The sequence below is a fragment of the Typopeltis vanoorti genome, chromosome 25, assembly GCF_054136105.1.
Source record: "Typopeltis vanoorti isolate ZY-2024b chromosome 25, IOZ_Tvanoo_1.0, whole genome shotgun sequence".
Lineage (NCBI taxonomy): Eukaryota > Metazoa > Arthropoda > Arachnida > Uropygi > Thelyphonidae > Typopeltis > Typopeltis vanoorti.
Window position 1 is genome coordinate 41,911,281 of NC_143573.1, and position 26,227 is coordinate 41,937,507.

The 26,227-nt window shown below is 37.4% G+C and overlaps 1 protein-coding gene across 4 annotated transcripts in view; it reads left to right on the forward strand.

The window, feature by feature from the left end:
• The window catches only part of LOC150092685 (uncharacterized), a 491,968-nt gene that overhangs the window by 365,990 nt on the left and 99,751 nt on the right, over window positions 1–26,227 (forward strand). For all 4 annotated transcript variants that reach the window (XM_090414354.1, XM_090414355.1, XM_090414357.1 and 1 more), the window contains exon 15: window positions 25,467–25,630. In XM_090414354.1, the coding sequence (XP_090270480.1) occupies window positions 25,467–25,630 (164 nt within the window). The remainder of the gene's footprint in view (window positions 1–25,466; window positions 25,631–26,227) is intronic.

The window sequence follows — 26,227 nt, forward strand, 5'->3', positions numbered from 1 at the left end:
CAACTCAAATATAGACTATGTATAATGTATACTGTGTATGCTCTATTTACTCCATATAATGTAACATTTTGAAAAGCTTTTCTCTGGGCACCTTTGTTATATGCCTTTTCAAAATGTTACATTATATGGAGTAAATAGAGCATACCTGATAACAACCGCTGACCAGCTTATATGTCTCAATCATATCCATCCCCCCCCCTCTTCCTCCTATTCATGAGGCTCTGCAACTTACATTCTCTCAATCTGTCCTCGTACTTCACATTCCAAAGGCCACTGACTACCTTAATGAATCTTCTCTATACCCTTTCCAACATATCCTCATCACCATGAAAACCTGCTGACCAAATCTGTGCACAATAATCCATATGAGGCCTGATCAAGGCCTTATACAATGGAATCATAATCTCTCTATTTCTGCATGTCAGGGTTCTTGGCAGCATTGCCATTATTTGATGTGATGTCTTCACAACTTGTGCAATGTGGTCCCTGAATTTCAGATCCTTGTCCACCATCACTCCTAGACTCTCATCTCCTCTACTTCTGTTAAAGTTTCCCCACCAAGTGTATACTTTCCATCCCATCATTGCTTACCAAATCTCAAAACCTTACACTTGGTAACATTGAACTAATAGTTCCACTTATCTGCCCATTCATGCAATCTATTCGAGTCCTCTTGTAGGGCATTAACATCAACCTAACTGAGCATTGCTCTCCCCCAGTTTTGCATCATACACAAACAGCTGGATATCACTAGTTAAACCTGACCAAATATCATTAACATACAAATTGGACAACAATGGCCCCAAAACTGACCCCTGTGGCACACTACTGGTGACCTTTCTCTTTTGAGATACTGCACCCCCATATACAACTTTCTGATATCTATCTGATAGCCAGTCACTGATCCAACACAGAAGTCTGTTATCCAATCCCACCTGTTTCAATTTATATAAGAGCTTGTCATGTGGCAGTCTATCAAAAGCATTTGCAAACCCCTCTTACAATTACATCCTCTGATGAAATGATGAGATCTAGAACTCTTGATCCTCACGTGCCTTCCTTTACGTGCTGCCTGAGATAGTTATCTCTCAAAAACTCAAGAAATTCACTTTCCTTATTCCCATATGCTATCTCTTCATTCCATTCTATACTGCCATAATTAAAATCACCCATAATAATTACCCTTCCTACTCCAAGTTGTTTATACATTTCTTCATCACCACCTTCCACATTCCCAGGCCTATAGCAATATCCAACTAAATATGTCTTCCTCTCAACCTCCACATTACACCATACTGCCTCATAACCATCGCCACTATTTCTCCCTTTCATATCTACCTTACATGGACTTAATTCCCCTGCTATCATCAGCAGCACTCCCCCCTCCCTTCCTTCCCTTTCTATCCTCATGAAAAATACTGTACCCTTCCTAGAAATCTTGATTCCCGTTACGATATCATCTTCATTCAACCATGTTTCACTTACTCCAGTGATTTGGGGGTGAATAAACTCGATCACTGAAACCATTTCATCCCCTTTATTTCTGATACTTCTGGCATTTGTAAACAAACACAACAGTTCATTTTTAGGTCTATAGCCAGTCCTATCCAAGCCATGTGTTGGTTGTGATTTCCCCACTACACCTGCCAAATCACCTTTATCACTGCTTACCACATATACCTGCTCAGTCTCCACTTCTCTACCCACATTGCAATATACTCCATCTTCATATACACATTTACTGCCACTTTCAACATTCACTCTCTATACCATGTCTCCCTGTCCACCCGAGTTCTCCCCCGTTTCCCTTGTATTCCCATTCTCTCTTCCTTTCTCACACTACTACTGTTTCCACTGCCAAGCATTGCTGTCTCTTCAGTACCACTCTCCTGATATTTCTCTTCATCTCTTCCTTCTGATCTCTGGCATGCATCACACACTTTACTTCCACTCATCCAGCAACGCTTTCTCCAGCACACTCACTCCAAAGCCATTTAAATGCAACCCATCACGCCTGTATAATTTCATTCTTCCTTCAAACACATGCCATACATCCACAAACTCCACTCCCTTCTCCTCACATAGCTTCGCCAACATACCATTCATGATTTTGGCTCTTTGTCGTAACTCATCATCATCATACCTAGGTAACCTTTCCTACTACACTGTTATCTTTCACTCTTCTCAATAGCCTCTTGATACTTGTCCTCACATCTTTCTTATGTACAGTTAGATCATTCGTCCCTACAACCACAACTAACTCTCTCGCTCATTTCTTCCTCATGTCTAATGCCTTAATTATCGTATTCATTCTCCCACCCGGATAGCAGACCTTATGGACTGTCCGTAACTAGCCCTCTAATTATGGAGTCTCCATATACTACTATCCTGAAATCACTCATCACTTCTTTTACTCTTTGTTCTTTCATTCTGATTTCTTGCATACTTTCATTAATTTCCACTAGACTCCTAACATCACTCAACATATTCTTCATTTCATTTTTAATTTCCAATATCTGTTTCATTAAATCTTGCATTCCGACAACTTCACTCTCTATTTCGCTGCCTCTCGTTTGGCCGCACTTTACTTCCTTTTTCTCATTCATACTTCCTTTCACCCCCTTATCACTAACTTTTGCTTGTACATCTTTGCATTCTTTCATTCCTTCAGTTTCTCCATTAGCATTCGAGGTTTTTAACCACTTGAATGCTAATTGTGAGGCAGGGTGTGCGCTGAGACAGTAGCACCCAGAAATCATTGGCTGTGATGATTGGTTATTGTGTCAACCAATCCAATTGAATGTTGTCATTTGTCATGAGTTACTGTTTTTGTTTTCTGAGTTTCATCTGTTTTGCTTGTGTGAAGTGTGAACTGAGGTATTTAGGATGTTGATACAGACAAGTTTTTAATATATAATTTTCATAAAAGTCATAAATAATTTATGAATTTTTTGTCCATATCTATTATTATTATTATTATTATTATGGGCGACTCCAGGGAGGCCCTAAACATCATGTCCACACAACTATACGACATTCTCACAGTATCTATCATACCTTGCCTTGAACTCACTCACCGTCATAACACCAACAACAGACTCTGGCAGCTTATTCCACTCTAAAAGTAACGAACCCAGCTCTAACACCCTTGCTAACCACACTCTTGCCCAGCTTCCATAGGTGTCCCCTAGTTTTCCCACCACCAGTTCTGATCTCAAAAATAACCTCTGAATTAATCCTATAGAAACCCTTTAGCAATTTGAATGTCTCAATCATATCTCCCCTTTTCTGCCTATCAACCAATTTCTGCAACCCACAAATCTTCAACCTGTTCTCATAAGGTTCATTCCATAGACCTGCTTTCATCTTGGTCCCTAATGGCTGTGATATTTATAATGGGAAACAGTGTTGACAATCTACTGAATGTCCCATTTTCTGCCAGAGTTTTCGTTGATTATATGCCTATGATTATAGTCAAAGGAGGTTGGAACTTGTGTATAAATAACTAAGTAAAATGAGTTATTTCACAGTTTCTTTTGCCCAGAAAAATAACAATTTCCCAAGTGATTACTTCTTACAATTTCTGTGCATATATTATGGCTGTATTTAAAAATTGTATCAAAATTCAAATTATCCATATCTCACTCTAGTATTTCCCAATGATAATCTAATCTCACCATGAAGTGTAAACCCTTTGTACTTCTCACATAAATGCCACATATGAAGCATAGCTATTGTACATTTGACCTTTGTTTTCCATATTAATTGATAAATTAAAATATTCAAAGTTATCCTACAATTAATTGCATTGGACCAGTTAAGATGAGCACTGATGCCCCATGCACTCTTAATACATACATCAATTAAAAATGTAGTTGTATGGTCAAATCAACATGAATTTTGTAGAGTGGTTGCATAAGCCACATGACAGTATGTCCAACCTAAATGGGCATCCGATGCCACTGCCGCATGATATTGCTGTTATGATAAAAAGTACATTGACATGTAGAGATATAGAGGTTGTGGTGCCATTGTATAAATCACTGGTTTTCGTTTGGTCTCCACATCACAATATGTGAAAACATTGGAAAGGGCTCAGAGACAACTGACAAAGACAATGTCAAGGCTCTGGAGTATTGGCTATGAAGAGAGGTTAAAGGAATGTGGATTACAGAGTTTGGTAGTTAGGAGGAAAAGAAGTGATATGATAGAGACATTTAAGTTAGTGAGGGGATTTTATCGGATTAATCCAGAGAGAATTATAAAAAGAGTAAAAGGTGAAAGGGGAAGAACCAGAGGCCTTCCCTTGAAGTTGTGTAAGAGTGTGGTGGCAAGGGGTTTGGGAAGTAAATTTTTTACATGGAGAATTGTCAGTCAGTGAATAGAATGCATTACCAGAATTTGTTGTTAATTCAGGGAGTGATAAGGATTTTAAGATTCATTACAATAGATTTGTTGTCAGTTGAATGAACCTCCCATGATGATTATGCTGCCTCCATAGTGGATGGGATGAGGATGATAATAATAAGTATAATATTTGAGCATTTCTGGTCAAATATCATCTACTCCAGTTGTCTTTCCACATTTCAGGTTTTTGATAGCATTTTACTACCTTAAGTATTGATATCTACTCCTGTTTGCATTCTTCTTCAAAATTTCTTCTACTGTTTACTATTTAGACTTATGTGATGGTTTAAACTCATTATTAGGTTTAATGAAATGACTATGGCACAGAGAAACATTTAAACACAGGTTTAATGGATCCTATATATATTTTGTCTCAGTCACATAAACATTATCAGGAATACAATCTTAAAATTGTAAAAACACACACAAAAACACTCAAAACAATATGTGGAAAAATTAGACTATAATACTCAGTTTTGCATGCGTGTTGGACAGGAAGCCTAAGGATTAAAATTTCCCAAATCTTGGGAAGTTTGAATTAACCATATACAGGGTGTTCGGGATAAATTTGACATATTTATAATTAATTATATTTTTCCGTAAGTTACATGTATTAACACACACTTCTCTTCATTTAAAAGTTTGGACCCTTCTTCATTCATATACAAGATGTCAGAAAGGATGGATAGCTGGAACCCACCTGAATCATGGAAGAGAATAACTTGTATCATGATGATTCGTGCCCGCCATCAAAATAAGGATATTACGACTGCTGCCCAATGCTCCCTGAATACAGTAAAAACAATCAGGCATGAACTAGAGACTTGCAATGGTGACTACGAGGATGTAGCAAGAAGAAAGATCCCTAGCAGACGATCTGATTGCGTTCGTACAGCAGAATTCCTCGCAAATCTGCAGGAACAGGTGTTGAAGAACCCTGGCATTGGAATTCGGGCTTTGTTCGTGGAGTTGCTAACTGTAGTCAAGCCCTGGATAACAAGGGTAGCCAATGGTAGGCCGTATGTATGGCAGCAGGATTCGGCCCCTTGCCACACCTCTGGGAAAAGTCAAAAATGGTTGTCTGAAAATTTCTACGACTTCACCAGTCCAAATGTTTGGCCTCCAAACTCCCCAGACCTTAACCCCATGGATTATTTTGTATGGGGCACAGTTGAAAAAGACACCAATCGCACTTCCAGTAATACAAAAGCCCAGTTAATGGATAAAATTAAAACAGTTTTTGCGGCCCTTCCCAGGGAGACTGTAGCATCAGCTTGTTCGAGGTTCCGAAGCAGAATTGAAGCTGTGATCGATGCTAATGGTGGTTATTTTGAGTAAATCTTGTTGATAGTATTGTAATTAACTCTGCCTGTAATGTTTTTTTGTCAATTCATTAAATTTAATAGATACAAAGAAGATTTTCTTTTTCCTTACGAAACTGTCAAATTTATCCCGAACACCCTGTATATATATATATATATATATAGAAAGTATTTTACCTTGGGTATAATAAATGTTAAAGATACCAAGCTATTTTAAACCTGGTTTTACTCCATTTCCCAAATAAGCAAACAGACAAACAAGTCAAGTTTGCGCCTGCAAGTGTTGCAAGTCTAGCTGACCCTGCACATAGTACAAGACCAAGGCAAGTCATGGCAAAAGTAGAATAAGCTCTGATCACTAATCTTAATATTTACCCTTAATGCAAAGCACATCTCCTGGAGGAGATGTATGATGCTTTGTATTAAAGGCAAGGGGCCACTACCCAGACCGGTTTTGACCTTATGAATAAGTAAAGCCATCTCTAAAAATTCGGACGATCCCTAGGCCACTGAATTGTGGGCGAAAGACCGTTCATCTCAGTGTTGGCTCGACTCAGTGATGGCCTTCCACCCACCACCACCACCACCGAGCAGAACTGCTCATATTCCGAAGAAAAGCATTCACCGACAAAACCCCTCGCGTGCCGTGCCAGAAAACACTTTCCCCAGAGACTCAAATTGCTCCCTTAAGGCAAAAACCTTAAGAGAGCGAACTCATATTTGCAATCTCACCGGTTTCGACCTTTATTGAGGTCTCATCAGTGGAAGCCAGGCTAGAAATACCAAGATTTTAGTAATACAGAGCTTATATGTTTTACCAGAACAAGTTACCATAAGGTATTTTAACCTTATTAAATAAAAATCGCAGGAGGAGATATAAATGTAAAAAGTATTTTACCTTGAGTATAATAAATATTAAAGATACCAAGCTATTTTAAAACTGGTTTTACTCCATTTCCCAAGTAAGGAAACAGACAAACAAGTCAAGTTTGTACCTGCAAGTCTAGCTGACCCTGCACGTAGTGTAAGACCAAGGCAACTCAGTAAGACCAAGGTAAATTATTTTCTACATTTATATCTCCTCCTGAGATTTTTATTTAATAAGGTTAAAACACCTTATGGTAACTTGTTCTGGTAAAATACTTATAAGCTCTGTATTACTAAAATCTTGGTATTTCTAGCTTGGCTCCCACTGATGAGACCTCAATAAAGGTTGAAACCGGTCTGGGTAGTGGCTCCTTGCCTTTAATACAAAGCATCATACATCTCCTCCAGGAGATGTGCTTTGCATTAAAGGTAAATATTAAGATTAGTGATCAAAGCTTATTCTACTTTTACCATGAGTTGCCTTGGTTTTGCACTGCGTGCAGGGGCAGCTAGACTTGTAACACTTGCAAGCGCAAACCGCAAACTTGACTTGTTTGTCTGTTTGCTTACTTGGGAAATGGAGTAAAACCAGGTTTAAAATAGCTTGGTATCTTTAACACACACACACACACACACACACACACATATATATATATATATATATATATATGTGTGTGTTAAAGATACCAAGCTATTATACCCAAGGTAAAATACTTTCTACATTTCTACATATATATATTATTAGATTTTTTTTCTCCAAATCTGCTGCTTATTCTAAGAAAAGTCTTTCATGTTTATATTTGTTGTGGTGAAGCATAGTAATTTTTTCCATTTGATTCTGTGCAAGATATCTGAGGCATGGTCAGCTAGACCTGACTGACCAAGGATGCATTACTTTTGTTCTTCTAACAGGATGTTGGTAGATCATAGTTTTACCATAATAAGATAATTTGCCAGAACAAGGAACCTTGTAAACACCAGGAACAGAGAGGAGGAGGGAGTGGATCTTTAGTATCCACTCCCTCCTCCCAATTTCTTTATTTATTATTTCTTTTTGGCATTGTAACTATTGCACAGGAAGATCTGGCAAATAAAAGAGAGTTTGGTTGAAAGGGAAGCCTGGATAGAACAAGAGTTGAAGGCTCTGTTGACAAGGACTTTGATAATACCATATTGTTGAGAGGAAGAATGATGAGAAAGTTTAAAGAAAGGATGCACTTGGAAAATGTGTGATTAGAGTATCTAAATAATAAAAAAAAAACAACAGGCTATTGTATTTTCTTTTTATATAGTGAACTGGATTCTGTGGTGCTTGCTGTTGAGGTTGAGGAGGAAGGCATCTGAAGAGTCTGAGCCATGTAGCCAAGTATATAGAGAACACATCATCAATTTATTTTACCAGGTAGAAGGTTTGAGAATGGCAGCATCAAGGGCATGCTTTTCAAAATATTCCATATAGAAATTGGCTAGAGGGGGGAGAGACTATGACTGTCCCCCTCTATCTGGTTATATATGGTATCCTTCCAAGAGAAATAGCCATAATGGATGGAAAAATTGAAGATATCAGTGATATCATAGGGAGTGGGGAAGCATTTTCACTAAAGCTAAAGTGTTAGAAGTCTAAAAGCTAAAGGTAGCCAACAATATCCATAGAGGGTATCCCTCATAGGACTTAAGATTTTTAGTCTAATTTTTCCATTTGTTGTTTGGAGTGTTTTGGGTTTTGTGCTTTTAAAATTTTTTAGATGATGTCTCTGTGACTGAGACAAAATATAGGATCCATTAAACATTAAACTTGTTTTTTGTTGCTGTATTCATTCCATTAAGTCTAATGATGATTTTCTTTTACTATTCTGTCACTGCTTGTTTTGTTTAACAGTCCTTCAAAGAAATTACTCCAGACATTGAGAATACCCTATCTTCAGTTTTCATGTCATCTTTGATTTCTTTTACAGCACTCTTTTGAAACTCTGTTTGTACACTTTGTTTTAGTAGCCTCTATAGAACATTTTGCCGCCTTCTTGATATTTATTTTCTATATTCTTAACAAAGTCTTCTTCCCATGGCTTTGTTAAGCTACTGTTACACATAGCTCTATTACATTTTTTGCTGTAATCTTTTAGGACTTATTTTTTGGGAGCTTTTGGTGTGCTTTCTTCTTTTCTAGGACTCCTTCTTTGGAAGTGGAGAATGGTTTCCTTATTTTTCTGTCTCCTTGTGGACAACTTCACCATATGCCTCCCTAGCTGAATCAAAGAATATTTTATTCAGAATTTGCCATTGAGACTCCAAGATTTGGTTTTCAAACTGTTTAATTTTTTCTTGAATAATGTTTTATAGTGGAGCCCACAGTTCACCTGTAAAAGCTACTCAACTTTCTTTTACATATTTTGATTTTCAGTGTGATATTCATTTTTATCTTAATTAAAACTAAGTGATGATCACTTTCAATTTCAAATTCTCTGTATACTACTCTTGTATTATGAATTAGCATGAAGGCATCACTATCAACAATGACATAGTCAATGAGGCTTTTCTTATTTCTTGCATCTTCTGTCTATGTGAACTTGTTCACATCTTTATGTCAGAACATGGTGTTAGTAATGATTAATGTGTATCCTGAGCAGAAATCCAGCAAGTCCTTACCATTATTATTATTATTAGTCTTGCCCTTTTCTCCAAATTTTCTGAACACTTTTCTGTATGGTTGGAAGGATTCATTTGCTACTGTGCTGTTTAGATCTCTGCCAAGGAGATCTTGCCACTTTTTCCATTTTATTTATGTCAGCTGCTTGTTCTAAAGACTCAAAAATGTTTTTTACACTTTTTCCTTAGGAGAACTTTCTGTAGGAACATAGGCAGAGATAAGTTCCATTGTCCATTTCGTCATTTTGAAGTTTATCTGCATAACTCTACTTGAAATATCTTCTTTTATTTGATATAGATAAATCTTATAGATAAAAGAAGAGCTATCATTGCCTAATGATAGTTCTTCTTTTATCTATAAGATTTATCTGTCTGTGCAGTTCACCATCATTTTCAGGTGATCCTCTGAAGAGACACTTTGTTATTTGTTCTGCTAATGTCTATTTCACATTGAAAATCTTTAAATGCTTTGTTTGCTTTACTCATAATATCACCACCACCATTTGGAGACATATACTTGAATTTAACTGTCCTGCAATCATTAGCAATAATTCACCTTTATTTTTTATGCTTTTGCCATTAGTCTATATGCTTGAAAGCCAACCAACAGGCTGATGAGCGTTTCGGTAATCTTTGAAACTTAATCATTTCATTTCTGAAGTGGTGGTTGATTTCTCAACCTGCTCTTCCATCATATTTCCAGTTTTCACTTTTCTTTCTTGACAGAACTGGCCTCATCTTTCTTGGGGACATCCTTAATGTTGTTCTCTTTTTCACTCTCTGTATTATTAAACTCATAGTTTCAACCTCTTAATTTAATGCAAACAGCCATGCATTCATGCAGCAACCTATACTCAAACTAGTAGCTACATGAAAACCAAACCCAAACTCATTTCAACAGTTGAAATCAAAAATCGCCAACATACCATGTATTTCTCTTACAGATATCCTAACTGAATTATTCTCAAGCAGAATTCTTTGCCTCAACCCATTCCTGTTATACTTTTATTACTATTATTATTCAGGACCTCCATGGAATCACATGACTCACTGTGGGAAGTCAACCCCAGAAAACATAGTCTGTCATACCTCTCCTTAAACTCATTCACCGTTTGTGCTCTCATCACTGTATCAGACAGTGCATACCATGGTTCATCCACCATCCATGCAAAGAAATTACTCCTCGCCCTCTTGCACATAACTTCCTTTCACAACTTCCAGGGGACAGCCCTTGTCCTTGCTCCTTCCCCCTGTTCCACCAAACGAAAGAACTCCCTAGTGTCAATCCTGTAACTACCTCTCAACAGTTTAAATGTCTCAATCATATCACTTCTCCTTCTTCTATCTACTAAACTTTGCAATCCACATTCCTTTAGTCTCTCCTCATAACAACATTATACAGCCCTGATATCATCTTTGTTATCTGCCTCTGCACTCTTTCCAAGGTTAATTTATCTCCTTCATATTCTGGGGACCAAATTTGAGCACAATAGTCAGGATGTAGTCTGATCATGGCTTTATGCAATGGAATGACAGTTCCTTCATCTCTATTGGTCAGTGCCCTTCTCAGTATTGCAGCACTCCTCTGGGTTACCTTTACCACCTTTTGCAATATGTTCCCTGATCAAGTTATTATCACTCATTACCCCCAGATCCCTTGTCTCCCCAACTTCCTCCAACAGAATATGCAGCCTCCCATCGACATATCCCAAACTTCAAGACTTGATATTTAGCTGAATTAAACTGATACAGTGATGAGAGCACTTCATTTAATTGCCATTCATTTACCTATCTGTCCAGTTTATTCAAATCCTCTTTTAGGGCTGCCATATCTGCACTATTACTAATAAACCTTCCCATCTTTGTATCATCTGCAAGCAACTGAATTACCCTCTGCAATCCATTGACAATGTTATTGATATAAAGGTTAAACAATTTAGGTCCCAGTACTGAGCCCTGTTGGATCCCACTTGTAATCCTCTGCTTCCTTGATACTTCTCTCTCATACCCAACTCTCTGATACATTTAAAACAACCAATCCTGAATCCAGTTCACTAACCTGACATCCAAACCCATATGCTACAACGGAAATATCAGCTTATCATGGTACCCTGTCAAATGCCTTTGTAAAAAAAAAAAAAAAAAAAAAAAAAAGGCATAATATGCCTTTTCCTCATCAACCGCTCTTGCCACTTTAATATAAAAGGCAGTCAGATTACTAAAACCAGAGTATCCTTTAACAAATCGATGGTGACTCTCGCAGATAACATTATCCTCATCTGCCCAATGCTGCAAATGATCCCTCACCGATATCTCCAAAATCTTAACAGCTACTGACGAAATTCAAACTGGTCTGTAATTTGACACTTCCAGTCTGCTACCACCCTTATGCAGCTGCACTATCTTACCCTCCTGTTATTTTATGGCAGTGACTTACAATTTTGATTATTATGCTATTCTTATTTGCTTCACTAAATGAGTTATTGAATTTTATATAATTCTTCTATCATACTTATCTCCTTTCAAATCATTTATTTAATCCAACATAATCATATTATTCACTCCATCTATTTGCTAATATATTGCAGCCTCCATAGCTCAGTTGGTATAGACAAAGCCCTTTGGTCAGAAAAATCTGGGTTCGATTCCTGTTCATGATGTGAGGAACCTTTATCTGGTTTCTTTCGACTAAAGATGAGTTAGTGTGAGTTAGCCAGTCTCATATGGAGGTAGAGGGTTTTTTTCATCCTTCAGAATAGGCAAACCAGGCCATGAACACAAGCACACACAGATCTACAGTCAAAAATACATACTTAAAATCCATCATTGGAGGGCTCAATCTGTCCTAAGGGACACATGAGGAAAATTGGGGAAACCCCCACATGACAACAACAGCAATATTGCTTCAGTCAAGTCACATTTCTTCTCTCACAGGGAACATGTTTTTGTTTCTCATTCATTTAGATCATGAAATTGGCATATATCACCATATCCTTATTCGTCCATTCTGCTTTCTTAAACCTTTCCTCCTCTTCCTTCATGTTTTATTTCATTTGTTAACTTTCCTGCTATTTGGCAAGACTTTTCTAGTTTCTCAGATTCTTGTGTGATTTGTGGATCACTTGTCAAAGCCTCAAATTTTTAACATCTTGCTATATACTGTTTTTTTTTTTTTTGTTGTTTGTTTGTTTGTTTGTTTTCTTTCCATCAACTTTTTCACACTGCTTTCACCGGCTTGCATTCTGTCACCTCTGTTCTTGCTTTCATTCCACCTAGCTTATATCACTACCTGCCATGGCATGACATCTCATTTGCTCCTCTCATTTGAAATTCTACTCACATTTTGCATCTCATGATTTAAATAAATCTGCATTGTGCACAAAGGATAATGGCTGTCCATGTAATATCACAGTATGTAAGGCTATGTATGCACTTTGAGATGAAAGGATTACATCCTGTGTATCATATTGATGGCACTGGGTTGTAACTGGTAATTAATTTACGGAATTGACAACGCATATAAAGTAAATAAATTAAAGATAACTTTAATGAATCACTTCTATATTTCGGCAATGTCACATTGCCATCTTCGGGAACATAAAGATATGGTATGTGCACTAAGGAACTAACAAAGCAAATTAGGAAGAAAATAAGAACTAATTTTGTTCCTAAAGTCCTAATGGTGCCCTCTTGCAGGCTAATTTCGTAGTCTTGGCAGTTGGGCTGAAGTTCTCAAAATGAAAGTCTCCCAAATTTGGGGCAGTTTCATGCACCCAAATTTGTTGAGGTTAGGAATGTTTTTTAGAGCTGCTGAAGATTCTTTGAATAGTCTTTCGTATTTAAACTTGCTGCGATGGATTATTTTTGTCTTCTTCCAACGAATTTTATGGTGGGTATCTAAGGCATGGTCTGCCAGTCCAGAGCGGCTGTACTGGTGAAAACGGATGTAGTCTTGGTGTTCTGAAATCCTGATATTTGTTGTTCTGCCTGTTTGGCCAAAGTAGGACAATTTGCAGCTGCAAGGGACCTGGTATACACCAGGTAGGTCTACGGGAAGTGGTTGGTCTTTGGTAGAGCGGATAAGGGATGCCAACTTTTTATATGGTCTGTAACAGGAAGTAAGGTCATATTTTTTGAGGATATTAGTTATTTTTTCAGAGGTGCCCTGGATGTAGGGGATAGTGATAGACTTGGTGTAGTCTTTATTGTGGACGGGGGGAGGGGGGTTGTGGTTTACAGGTTTTAGTATTTTTTGGATTTTTTTGGGGTTGTAGCCATTGGCTAAGAAAGTGTTGAGGATGTGGTTTAGTTCCATAGTCAGGGCCTTGTCATCTGAGCAGATTAATTTTGCCCTGTTATATAGTGTTTTTATCACCCCATATTGTTGTGAGGGGGGGGGATTTCTGGTGAATGTATCTGCCAGTGTGGGTGGGTTTTCTGTAAACAGAGAAAACCAAAGATCCATCAAGCTGGCGGGTGATTAAAGTGTCTAGGAAGGGGAGGGTGTTGTTTTCCTCTTTTTCTAAGGTGAAATGGACTCTGGGATGTTGGTTGTTTAAGTGTGTTAGGAAGGAGTGGAGTGTATCTGAGCCATGTGGCCAAATAGCAAACACATCATCCACATAACGAAGCCAAATAGTGGGTTTTTGTGGGGCGGAGTTTAAGGCTTTCTCTTCAAATGTCTCCATAAAGAAATTGGCCAAGGGTGGGGAAAGTGGTGAACCCATGGCTGTCCCCTCTATCTGTTTGTAGAACTTTCCTTGCCAAACGAAATAGCCTGAGTTCATTGTGAACTGAAATAGGGCTGAGATATCAGGAGGAAACTTGGCTTGGATGAGCTCAAAGGTTTCTTTGAGTGGGACATTAGTGAATAGGGAGGAGACGTCAAAACTGACCATTATGTCAGTGTGTTGGAGTGTGAGGTTTTCTATACTGGCTTTAAAGTGGGCCGAGTTTTTTATGTGTGATGGTGTGTTGCCAGTGTAGTGTGTGAGCGTTTTGGCTAAATGTTTGGCTAATTTATATGTGGGGGAATCAATGCCATCCACTATGGGACGTAATGGCACATTTTGTTTATGTATTTTTGGGAGTCCATATAATTGGGGGGGTCTAGAGTTATAAGGTTTAAGTTTGTTGGTGACTTCCACAGGCCAAGAAGTGACTTTCTTAAGGAGACTGTGGATAGTTCTAATCTGAGAGTTGGTCGGATTATATTCAATGGGGAGGTAAGTAGTACGGTCTCGTATTAAAGAATTTAGCTTACCTTTGTAGTCTTTTTGGTTAAGTACCACAGTGGCGTTTTCACCATACTGTTTTCACCAGTACAGCCGCTCTGGACTGGCAGACCATGCCTTAGATACCCACCATAAAATTCGTTGGAAGAAGACAAAAATAATCCATCGCAGCAAGTTTAAATACGAAAGACTATTCAAAGAATCTTCAGCAGCTCTAAAAAACATTCCTAACCTCAACAAATTTGGGTGCATGAAACTGCCCCAAATTTGGGAGACTTTCATTTTGAGAACTTCAGCCCAACTGCCAAGACTACCAAATTAGCCCGCAAGAAGGCACCATTAGGACTTTAGGAACAAAATTAGTTCTTATTTTCTTCCTCATTTACTTTGTTAGTTCCTTAGTGCACATACCATATCTTTATGTTCCAAAAGATGGCAATGTGACATTGCCGAAATATAGAAGTGATTCATTAAAGTTATCTTTAATTTATTTACTTTATATGCGTTGTCAATTCCGTAAATTAATTACCAGTTATGTCTAACCAACGTATAAGTCTTACTACTAGAATCATGATCATCCACGGAGATGCAATCGCACAAAAGGCCCGTCAATACGGCAAATTGAGGTTGAAAATATCGAGGCAAATAAATCGTCTGACGTTCCTAAAACGCTGCCGGGATAACAAAGTGAACCCCAACTGTGTCAAACTAAAGCACCGTTTCACTTCCGAGAAAGCTCTACGTATTTACAACCGCACTAGCTTCGCCCTGTTAAGAGAACAAATTACCGCGACCCGCGTTCTCCTTGCCGACGAAAACAAAACCGTACGGGCGCTAGAGGAAGAGCTTTCTAACACACTCGGCCTTGATCTATGGTCGATACTTCATGACATTTCATGCACATCGGCAAGAAAGGAATTCGAAAAAATACGTAGTCGGCACGTGAAAAAATACGAAAACCTGACAAAGACTTCTACTTCTGTACCCCAGCCACCACTTAACCCAGTAGTCAACCTCTCGTCGGCAGTTTTAAAGCCTGAAGCACTCACCGTACTTTCATGTGGTCACAATTTCGCCCTAGCTCCTAAAAGGATACCTGCTGAAGAAATCATGATCCAAATAGAGCGTGGAATTCGCAACCTGCCTAACCACATCGCCAACAACGTGAGACTGGATGTAGTCGGTGTTCTCACTAAAGCCAAACCTCCAAAATCCAACTTACCAAAAAACGAATATACAGCCCTACAAGAATTAAAAAACAACAAAAAAATAGTAATCACCAAAGCTGATAAGGGAAGCGCCACTGTGGTACTTAACCAAAAAAACTACAAAGGTAAGCTAAATTCTTTAATACGAGACCGTACTACTTACCTCCCCATTGAATATAATCCGACCAACTCTCAGATTAGAACTATCCACAGTCTCCTTAAGAAAGTCACTTCTTGGCCTGTGGAAGTCACCAACAAACTTAAACCTTATAACTCTAGACCCCCCCGATTATATGGACTCCCAAAAATACATAAACAAAATGTGCCATTACGTCCCATAGTGGATTTCATTGATTCCCCCACATATAAATTAGCCAAACATTTAGCCAAAACGCTCACACACTACACTGGCAACACACCATCACACATAAAAAACTCGGCCCACTTTAAAGCCAGTATAGAAAACCTCACACTCCAACACACTGACATAATGGTCAGTTTTGACGTCTCCTCCCTATTCACTAATGTCCCACTCAAAGAAACCTTTGAGCTCATCCAAGCCAAGTTTCCTCCCGATATCTCAGCCCTATTTCAGTTCACAATGAACTCAGGCTATTTCGTTTGGCAAGGAAAGTTCTACAAACAGATAGAGGGGACAGCCATGGGTTCACCACTTTCCCCACCCTTGGCCAATTTCTTTATGGAGACATTTGAAGAGAAAGCCTTAAACTCCGCCCCACAAAAACCCACTATTTGGCTTCGTTATGTGGATGATGTGTTTGCTATTTGGCCACATGGCTCAGATACACTCCACTCCTTCCTAACACACTTAAACAACCAACATCCCAGAGTCCATTTCACCTTAGAAAAAGAGGAAAACAACACCCTCCCCTTCCTAGACACTTTAATCACCTGCCAGCTTGATGGATCTTTGGTTTTCTCTGTTTACAGAAAACCCACCCACACTGGCAGATACATTCACCAGAAATCCCACCACCCCCCCTCACAACAATATGGGGTGATAAAAACACTATATAACAGGGCAAAATTAATCTGCTCAGATGACAAGGCCCTGACTATGGAACTAAACCACATCCTCAACACTTTCTTAGCCAATGGCTACAACCCCAAAAAAATCCAAAAAATACTAAAACCTGTAAACCACAACCCCCCCCCCCCTCCACAATAAAGACTACACCAAGTCTATCACTATCCCCTACATCCAGGGCACCTCTGAAAAAATAACTAATATCCTCAAAAAATATGACCTTACTTCCTGTTACAGACCATATAAAAAGTTGGCATCCCTTATCCGCTCTACCAAAGACCAACCACTTCCCCTAGACCTACCTGGTGTATACCAGGTCCCTTGCAGCTGCAAATTGTCCTACTTTGGCCAAACAGGCAGAACAACAAATATCAGGATTTCAGAACACCAAGACTACATCCGTTTTCACCAGTACAGCCGCTCTGGACTGGCAGACCATGCCTTAGATACCCACCATAAAATTCGTTAGAAGAAGACAAAAATAATCCATTGCAGCAAGTTTAAATACGAAAGACTATTCAAAGAATCTTCAGCAGCTCTAAAAAACATTCCTAACCTCAACAAATTTGGGTGCATGAAACTGCCCCAAATTTGGGAGACTTTCATTTTGAGAACTTCAGCCCAACTGCCAAGACTACCAAATTAGCCTGCAAGAGGGCACCATTAGGACTTTAGGAACAAAATTAGTTCTTATTTTCTTTCTCATTTGCTTTGTTAGTTCCTTAGTGCACATACCATATTTTTATGTTCCCGAAGATGGCAATGTGACATTGCCGAAATATAGAAGTGATTCATTAAAGTTATCTTTAATTTATTTACTTTATATGCGTTGTCAATTCCGTAAATTAATTACCAGTTATGTCTAACCAACGTATAAGTCTTACTACTGGGTTGTAAGATATTGATGAGTCTAGGGATTTGAGGGTAATGGTAGATAGAGAGTTAAAATTCAGAGGGCATATTTCAAAATTTGGCAAAATAGCTCAGAGAATTATGTAGATGTTGAAGAACACATTCACAAGTAGAGATGGGGAGGGAATTATCCATCTTTATAAGGCCTTATAAAGATGGATAATATATGATTTATATGGTTACATCTTGACTACTATGCACAGATTTGGTCACATGGAGTTTTTTGGGAATCAGGAGTTGGAGAGTAGAGATGAGCAACCAAGCTGGTAACAGATCTATGGAATGGCTCCTAATGAGGATAGATTGACAGAGTGTGGGTTGCATGTTTAGTTGATGAGCATAAAAGATAGAACATTATAGAGAAAAGATCTAGAGGTCACCCCTGGAAGTTGTGTAGGAGTGTAATTAGTAAAGGGTGTGTAGACAGGCTATGGTTTTTGCTTGTAAGTGGTGAATGAGCAGAATAGATTGCCAGAATTAGTTATGAGTGCCCTAATAGTGAATGAGTTTAAGGAGAGATATGATAGGTATTTTGTGTATAAAGATTAATGTGGGTCTCCCACAGTGAGTCACCTGACTCAATGGAGATACCCATATAATACTCCTTCCTCCTCCTCTGCATGTTTATCCTGCTTCCAATGCAGGATCTGTGTGTTGAATTAGATACGACTTTGTTAGTACAACCCCCAACTAGCCTGCAGCTTGGGGAGGGATGCATTTTAGATTGTAACAGTGTGTATTCATGGGGCCAGTTTGCCTGTTCTGAGGGATGAAAAACCTAAGTGTCCTGGAGAAAAAACCCTCTACCTCTGTATGAGACCAGCTAACTCACCTATAGTTGAAAGAGACCAGATAAAGGTTCCTCATGTCATCAACAGGAATCGAACCCAGGTCTTTCCAACCAAAGGGCTTTGTCTATGCTGACGGAGCTATGGAGGCTCTATACACAGAAACTAACCCATTTATGTCATGCATAATATTTTTAAAAGCAAATGTTATATAATACTGCTAATAATGATATACTTCACTTGGCACAGAAACCAACCCATTTATGTCATGCATAATATTTTTAATCAAATTTTAAATCAAATACAAATAAGATTAAATCATGAGCTATCATATACAAGAGAGATAAACCAAGGGGTCTGACAGGGATGTCCCCTCTCAGCAACTCTTTTTAATATCTACTTAAATGAAATAATCAGCAAGGAAGGCAATGGGAAACCACCTTGCTCATAATCATCTCTCCCTAGAATGGTAGCATATAGCTACCCTCCCGTGGCCGTATGGCAGATGGGAACCAGAAGAAGAAATGAAATAATAATAAAATGGAGTAAAAATTTACATCAAGGAATTCAACTTTTACCTACGGTTAACTTAAACACTCTCCTCTTTGCAGACGACCAAGTAATAATTACAAATTCTGAAGATAACTTACAGAAAGCTATTTTAAATCTAAATGAGATATCCAAAGATTATGGTATGATAATATCAACGGAAAAATCAAAAACTATGGCCTTTAAAGGACAAGATCCAGCAAGAACTAAAATAGTAATAGATAACAAGATCTTAGAACAGGTGAATTCATTTAACTACCTAGGATGTATGATCACATATGAAAATGAAAAAGATATAAACGTAAAAATTGCAAAATATTTTAAAATAACAGGTGTAATTAACTCTATATTTAAACCAAACCTAGTTCAAAAACAAACCAGGCTAAAAGTATTCAATACATTAGCCTTACCAGTCTTAATTTATGAAAGCGAAATCTGGACAATAAAACAAAAAGACAAACAAAGATTAACAACAGCAGAAATGAAGTTTATGAGAAAAACTGCAAAGTATACCCTATTTGATCACAAAAGAAACGAAGATATTATGAAAGAATTAAACCAAGAACCAGTAATGGAAAAAATTAAAAAATATAAACATAAATGGATGGAACACATTCAAAGAATGAAAACAGGAAGATTACCAAAACAAGCCTTAAAGTACAAGCCATTAGGAAAAAGAAAACCAGGACGTCCTCTTAAACGATTCAACAATGACTTCTAAGGCTGGAACAGGCCATGCTAGGACTAAATCCTTAATATGTATGATGATGATGATAATATTTTTAAAAGCAAACGTTATATATAAACTCAAAATAAATAAACATTACTTTTGAGATATTTTCTATACCATGAAGACAGTTCACAAATATTAGTTTTACAGGAAAATTCTACCAAAACAAAAATTTGAAATTTTCGGTCACACACGCACATATATTTTGTGTTGTTCCTGCTATGAAAGATCTTTAGTAAATCAATAATACATTCATACTGTGAGTGTGCTAAGGATTTTTTTTCATTTTTATTAATTATATATATATATAGATAGATAGATAGATTTTTTTAAATATTTTTATTTATTTTTACATACTCTGGAAACCCTACTCTACAGACCAAACATGGAACTTTTTTTTCAAAGTGCTACTTCAGGTCTCCAGTAAACAGGACAGTGGTCTCACACTGAGCAATATATTCATCTCGTGCCTGAAGACAATCACAAACATCCATGCCTGCAGCAGCATTTGAACTTGCAATCTGTTAGTTGGGGAGTGGTTACACTAACCACTTGGCTAACCAGACCAGCCTGATTGTATTGCTGAATATGTACAAATATGCCTTTCTGTCTGAAGCAGAACATGTTATTAAGATAAAGTGAACTACTAGCATATGCATGACATGTGTGAAACATAGCCTGATGCGAACATGTGTGAAAATAAAAGAGATGGACCAAGGTCCCTCTTCTCTTCCTTTAGGCCTTAGAATGCATTGATTCACATTTAAAGTGAGGTCCATAAAAACTCGAAGGAATTAACTCATGTTAATGTTTATTGGAATATACATGCATCTACAGATAATAATACAGTAAATAGGCCACAGATAATGAATACTAACTTAAATTATATGGTTGATAAATTATTTTGCTCGTGTCACCTAGGTATCATCATTGGACAAATACTGAGCATGTTCATGCAGGCACATTAGTAAGAAAGCAAACACAGACTGAGTATATATGTCAGAATTCTATAGTTCTAACTGGGACATTCTATGGGCGTGATGCTGGAAGCTAGTTGAAGGTCTTGTGATGATGGTCTCCCAGATTTTTGGTAGAGTAAAGCAGCTGAATTTCTTGAGATTTGTAAGCCTGAGACGTTAGAAGCCTCAACATTCAGCATACAATTTCTTATGTCAAATGGCTAGTAACTTATAGCAAATCTCAATCACACAAAGGCCACTTCTTCAGATGGACTGGTTTATTTTTTGAGATTTAGAATTATCAAGGTATTGAAGATAAGTATGAATTATTAAAACAATTTTCTTTATAACCATTTGGCACTTAATTTAGAGTGGGATGGGATTCAAACCTAGGTCTTTCCAATACATACATTATATCCAGCATTTCAAAATATAGGTACTATATTATTGGAAAGACCTAGATTTGAATCCCATTTAAAATATGAGAATCTTCATAAGGCTTTTTAAATGAAGGTGAATTACCTGGTCTCATATGGAGATTTAAGGATTTTGCATCCTCCTAAACAGACAAACTAGTAAACTATGAACAGGACAGTAGACAATGGAGATAGGATTAACTGCCCTATCAGCATCCAAATTAGATTGAAAGCTATTTGCTTGTAAATAGGCCATTGAGTCTAATACATAAAGGAATAGATGGAACATTATAACAGGAAATAACAATGTAAACTTAAATATCTCTATCATATCACCTCTTTTCCACCTATCTACCAAACTCTGACATTCTAAGTTTTATTTATTCTTTGCTTGATTATTATTATTATTATTGCACTCTCCATGGGGTCAGCAGACTCATCAAGGGAGGTTCATTTGGCTGACAATATATTTTTCATAACGAATCTTAAAATCCTTAACACTTCTTGCATTAACAACACATTGCACTAATGCATTCCATTCGCTGACAATTCTCCATGTAAAAAATCTGCTCCTCACATCCCTCTTCACACTCTCACATAACTTCCAGGGATGGCCCCTGGTTTTCCTCTTTTGCCTTCTACTCTTTTTATAATCCCCTCCAGATTAATCTGATAGAATCCCCTCACTAACTTAAATGTCTATCATATCACCTCTTTTCCTCTTATCTACCAAACTCTGCAATCCACATTTCTTCAATCTCTCTCCATGGTAATCTTTCATTACCATGCATTCCATGTACTGATATTGTCTTAGTCACTCATCTGTGGACCCTCTCCAATGTTTCCACATCACACTGAAAACCAGGTAACCAAATCTGAGCACAGTTGTAAAATTATGGTCTGACCATAATTTTACAACTGTTACAACTGAAGTGGTTGTGCTACTTCATACAGTAGCACAACCACTTCCTTATCCCTACATGTTAGAGTACTTCGTATCATAGCAGTGCTGCAATGTACAGTTTTTACGACGCTTGCAGTATGCTCTCCAAACCTGTCTACTGCCAACCATCACTCCCAAATCTTGAATCTCATATGCTGAAATATGGCATTGTCAATATAGTAGAAAGCCTTGTATTTCTACAATGCAACACCTTGCACTTATTAATATTAAAACTACAACCCCCACTCCTTTGTCCAGGTCAAAAGTCTATTCAAATCTTCCTGAAGGAAATTAACATCGGCAGTGCTACTTATACTTCTCCTCAACTTTGCATCATCAGCATACAACTGAAGATCTCCAGTCAATCAACATGATATATCATTTACAAACAAGTTAAATAGCAGTGGCCTGAGAACAGAAGCCTGGGGTATGCCACTGGTTACCCTCCTTTTTTGAGACACTGCTCTATCATACACAACTAGCTTGCATCATTCAGAGAACAAATCTCTGATCCATCTAACCAATATACTATCTATTTCCATCTTCTGTACACTAACTTATCATGAGTTAATCTATCAAATGCTTTTGAAACATCCGAGAATATCACCGTATATGATTCTCCCTTATCTAACATACTCGTTACCCTATCATAAAATGCAGGTAAATTGCTAAAACAGGATGGACCCTTTATAAATCCATGCCTACCATTATAAAGAATGCCACATCCATCAACCCAGTCCTGTATTCTATTCCTAACCAATCTCTCCATCATCTTGACAACAACTGCAGTTATATAGACTAGTCTATAATTGGAAACTTCTGTCGTAGAGCCATGCTTGTTGAGTTGTTGAGTGGTACTATTTTGCCTCCTTTCCACTCCTTAGGAAATCCTGCATGCTGCAATACTTTCATTAAATAAAATTTAATTAAGAATAACTGGTGATATGTCATTCTTTCCCACAGCATTATTAACATGTAACCCAATCAACACTGATTCTTTGATTTCCAATTCTCCTAAACTTGCCTCCCTTCTCTATACTTAAATCATCATTTACACCAGTATGGTATACACTGATAAAGTGCTCATTCAATAATTCCAATATATTCTTTGTAGTGGTCACTCTGCTGCCATGACTATCCACCAGTGTCAACCGGCCATAATTATTCTTTCTCTTGCTTGCCATGTAGCAGAAAAATTCTCTTGAGTTAACCTTGACCTGACCAGCCAATCTGCTCTCATATTGTTACTTTTCTTTCATTACCATGCTCATCAATTTCCTAGCCTGCAATTTATACTCTTCATGGATCCACTCACCACAAACTATCCTGTACCTCCTCTATAGTATTTTCTTTTCCAACAGAACTTGCTTGATTTCGCTGTTTGTCCATTTCACTCCTACTCTGTTTACTCGCTGAACCCTTGGTATGCAGTTATAAATTGCTTGTGTCTGATACTGCCTTGTGAATTTCCTTGCACTGTCAACATCTTTTCTGCATTGCTCATCTAGCCAACGTATTGATACTAGTTGACTACTGAGCTTCCTATAATCACCTGCTTCATACTTCCACGTGTACCCATTTTTGGCTGTACCCTTTTCTTGTTTCACTATTTCTCAAACAAGTGCCTTGTGATTACTCTTACCAACCGGCGGCAGTGTCAACACCTCATTAACAAGTAATCTTTTGAAGTTATCACCAAATCCGAAACACTAAAGCCTCTTGAGTTGCTTCAGTCACATACTGCTTGAAATATTTATCTCTTAGAAAATCAACAAACTTGCTCTCCTTGTTCCCATGCACTATCTCTCCTTCCATTCTATAGTCCTGTAATTAAAGTTTTGCCATCAGGATCTCCTTCTTTATACATGCTAACCAATTTGCCTAAACATTTCACAATCATTATTCTCTGCATTCCCTGGCTTCTAACTGCATCCTATCAGATATACTAGCCTGTTAATTCAACTTTATTTGTATTACTGCAACCATATCTTAAATTTCATATATCCATCTTATTTTTGTCATACAATCCATTTAGTTGTGCTGTCCTGTTTCCCAAGTAGATTCTGATCATTTACTACATCAACTTCTTGACTCTGTGCCTTCTCAGAAAACAGTAGCTTTCTAAGTGCCCTAACATCAAACACCACATTCAAATGCAATCCATCAACTTTAAACCATTCCAACTTTCCTTCAAATTTATTTCATAGATTTACAAATTGAACTTCCTTTGCCACACACAACTCAGCCATCTTGCTATTCATTATCTCTGCTTTCCTTCATCAGTTCACCATTGTCATATCTGGGCAACACACTAATGACTTTTTCAACAACGTCTCTGTCGATATTTTTTTTCCCCACAACTGTCATTTGTGCCCATTACTACCACTAATTTTGATGCCCTGTCTTTTATTTTCTGCAATGCCTCAGTTATTTGTTTCATTGTTCCACCAAAAAAGCATGTTTTGTATATTTTATTAGTCATCACTCCTGTAATGATCGAGTTCCCCATACGATGTTATATGACTATCCTTTGACTCTCTCCTCATAATACTAACTTTCTCATTCTCATCAGCCAATCTCTTCTTTAGATGTTTAATATCCTCTTACAGATGTTTCATTTCACTTTTCATTTTCACTAACTCTTGCCTAAGCTCTCTACAGTGGACCCAACTCGTGCGCCCATTTCTAATTACCGTAATTTATCAAGACCTTTTTCACATATGTTAATGCTTTCCTTCTTTTTTGTTTACCCAAACAGTCCACAAATCTTTCACATTTTTCGGTATATACATATAGCAATATTTGCAACTCATCCACTGCAAAAAATCCAAGGCAGAGTTTGATCTTCATACCGAAGCTTTCTATGCTGCTGACGTGCATTTCTTTATGGATGGATGCCATTTTCAGAAGCAGTAAGAACAAATAAGTAGCATAACACAATATAAACAACAAAACTTCCAACATGAACACTACTGCAGAACACTTGTATCCAAACTGAAAAAATGCACCGCAATTTGTGATAAAAAAGCCCCACTATACACTAATTAAAACACTTTTTTAAGCACAGCTCACACCTGCTGCTACATTCACTCGCAACTTTAACGCACTGTTATGACAGTCTCAAATTTGCAACCTTTTAATACTCTCACTTTTTTTATTATTATTTTATTTATTTTTTAACGGTCCTTCATTCATTCATTCACTTTCTTGTTAAATGCAATAATTGCCTTAATGTTGAGGCTTCCTGTATTAGTTATTTTGCAATAAATAATAAAATAAGAATTTATTTGGATGAAGTGTCAGGTTTAGCATTGTCCTATAAATAATGCTATTGGGAATACACTCTCTGAAAAAATGTAAAAATATTTTTATTCTTTTGTGAAATAATTTATGTGAACCAAGATCTTCAGTAATAACAGAAGGAATACTATTTTCAGGAACGCATATTTATGGAAAATGTTGGAGCAGTCAAGGAATTATGTAAGGTTACAGATAATTTAGAGAACAGAATAGATGAATTAGAGAGAATTAATAAGAAGTTGAGTAAACTTAAAAGATTTGATAGCTTAAAATCAACTTCTAGTGGAAGCACAATTACAAGGTAAATAAATTCATATTTTGAAGTACTATATTTGCTTATGTTTCTCAAATTGTCTTTAGTTGCTTTTCTGAAAGTAGTTGTGTCTTAGCTTGATGTGCGTGCATGTGTGTGTGTGTTGATCATTAAATTATTATTTATACCAGTCACCTAATGGATGTGGACATCTGAAATAGTGTCATAAGGGATGTCGATTTTTTCAGCCAAAAACTAATGTAACAAAAATAACTAACACTGGATTTATAGGTCATCATCATGAACGATGGGCTCACTGCCTGTTGGTATCCAATGCCTCCTTGACTATCTTCTTCCACCTTTCTTTGTCCAGTATGCAGTGTTGCAGTTTCTGTAAATCCATTCCACACCAGTCCTTTATGTTGTGTATCCATTCTCTGTATGGTCTACCTCTTCTGTTTACACCATCCATAATACCAAACATGAAAGTCTTTATCTTCCGGTCCTCACGCATTCTGCAGATGTGTCCAAATAATTGCAGCTTCCATTGTATAATCTTCTACATTAGATTCTCCTTTGGTTGTATCTTTCGATACAGCTCTTCATTTGTGATTTTCTGTACCCATTCTATTCTTAGAAGCTTCC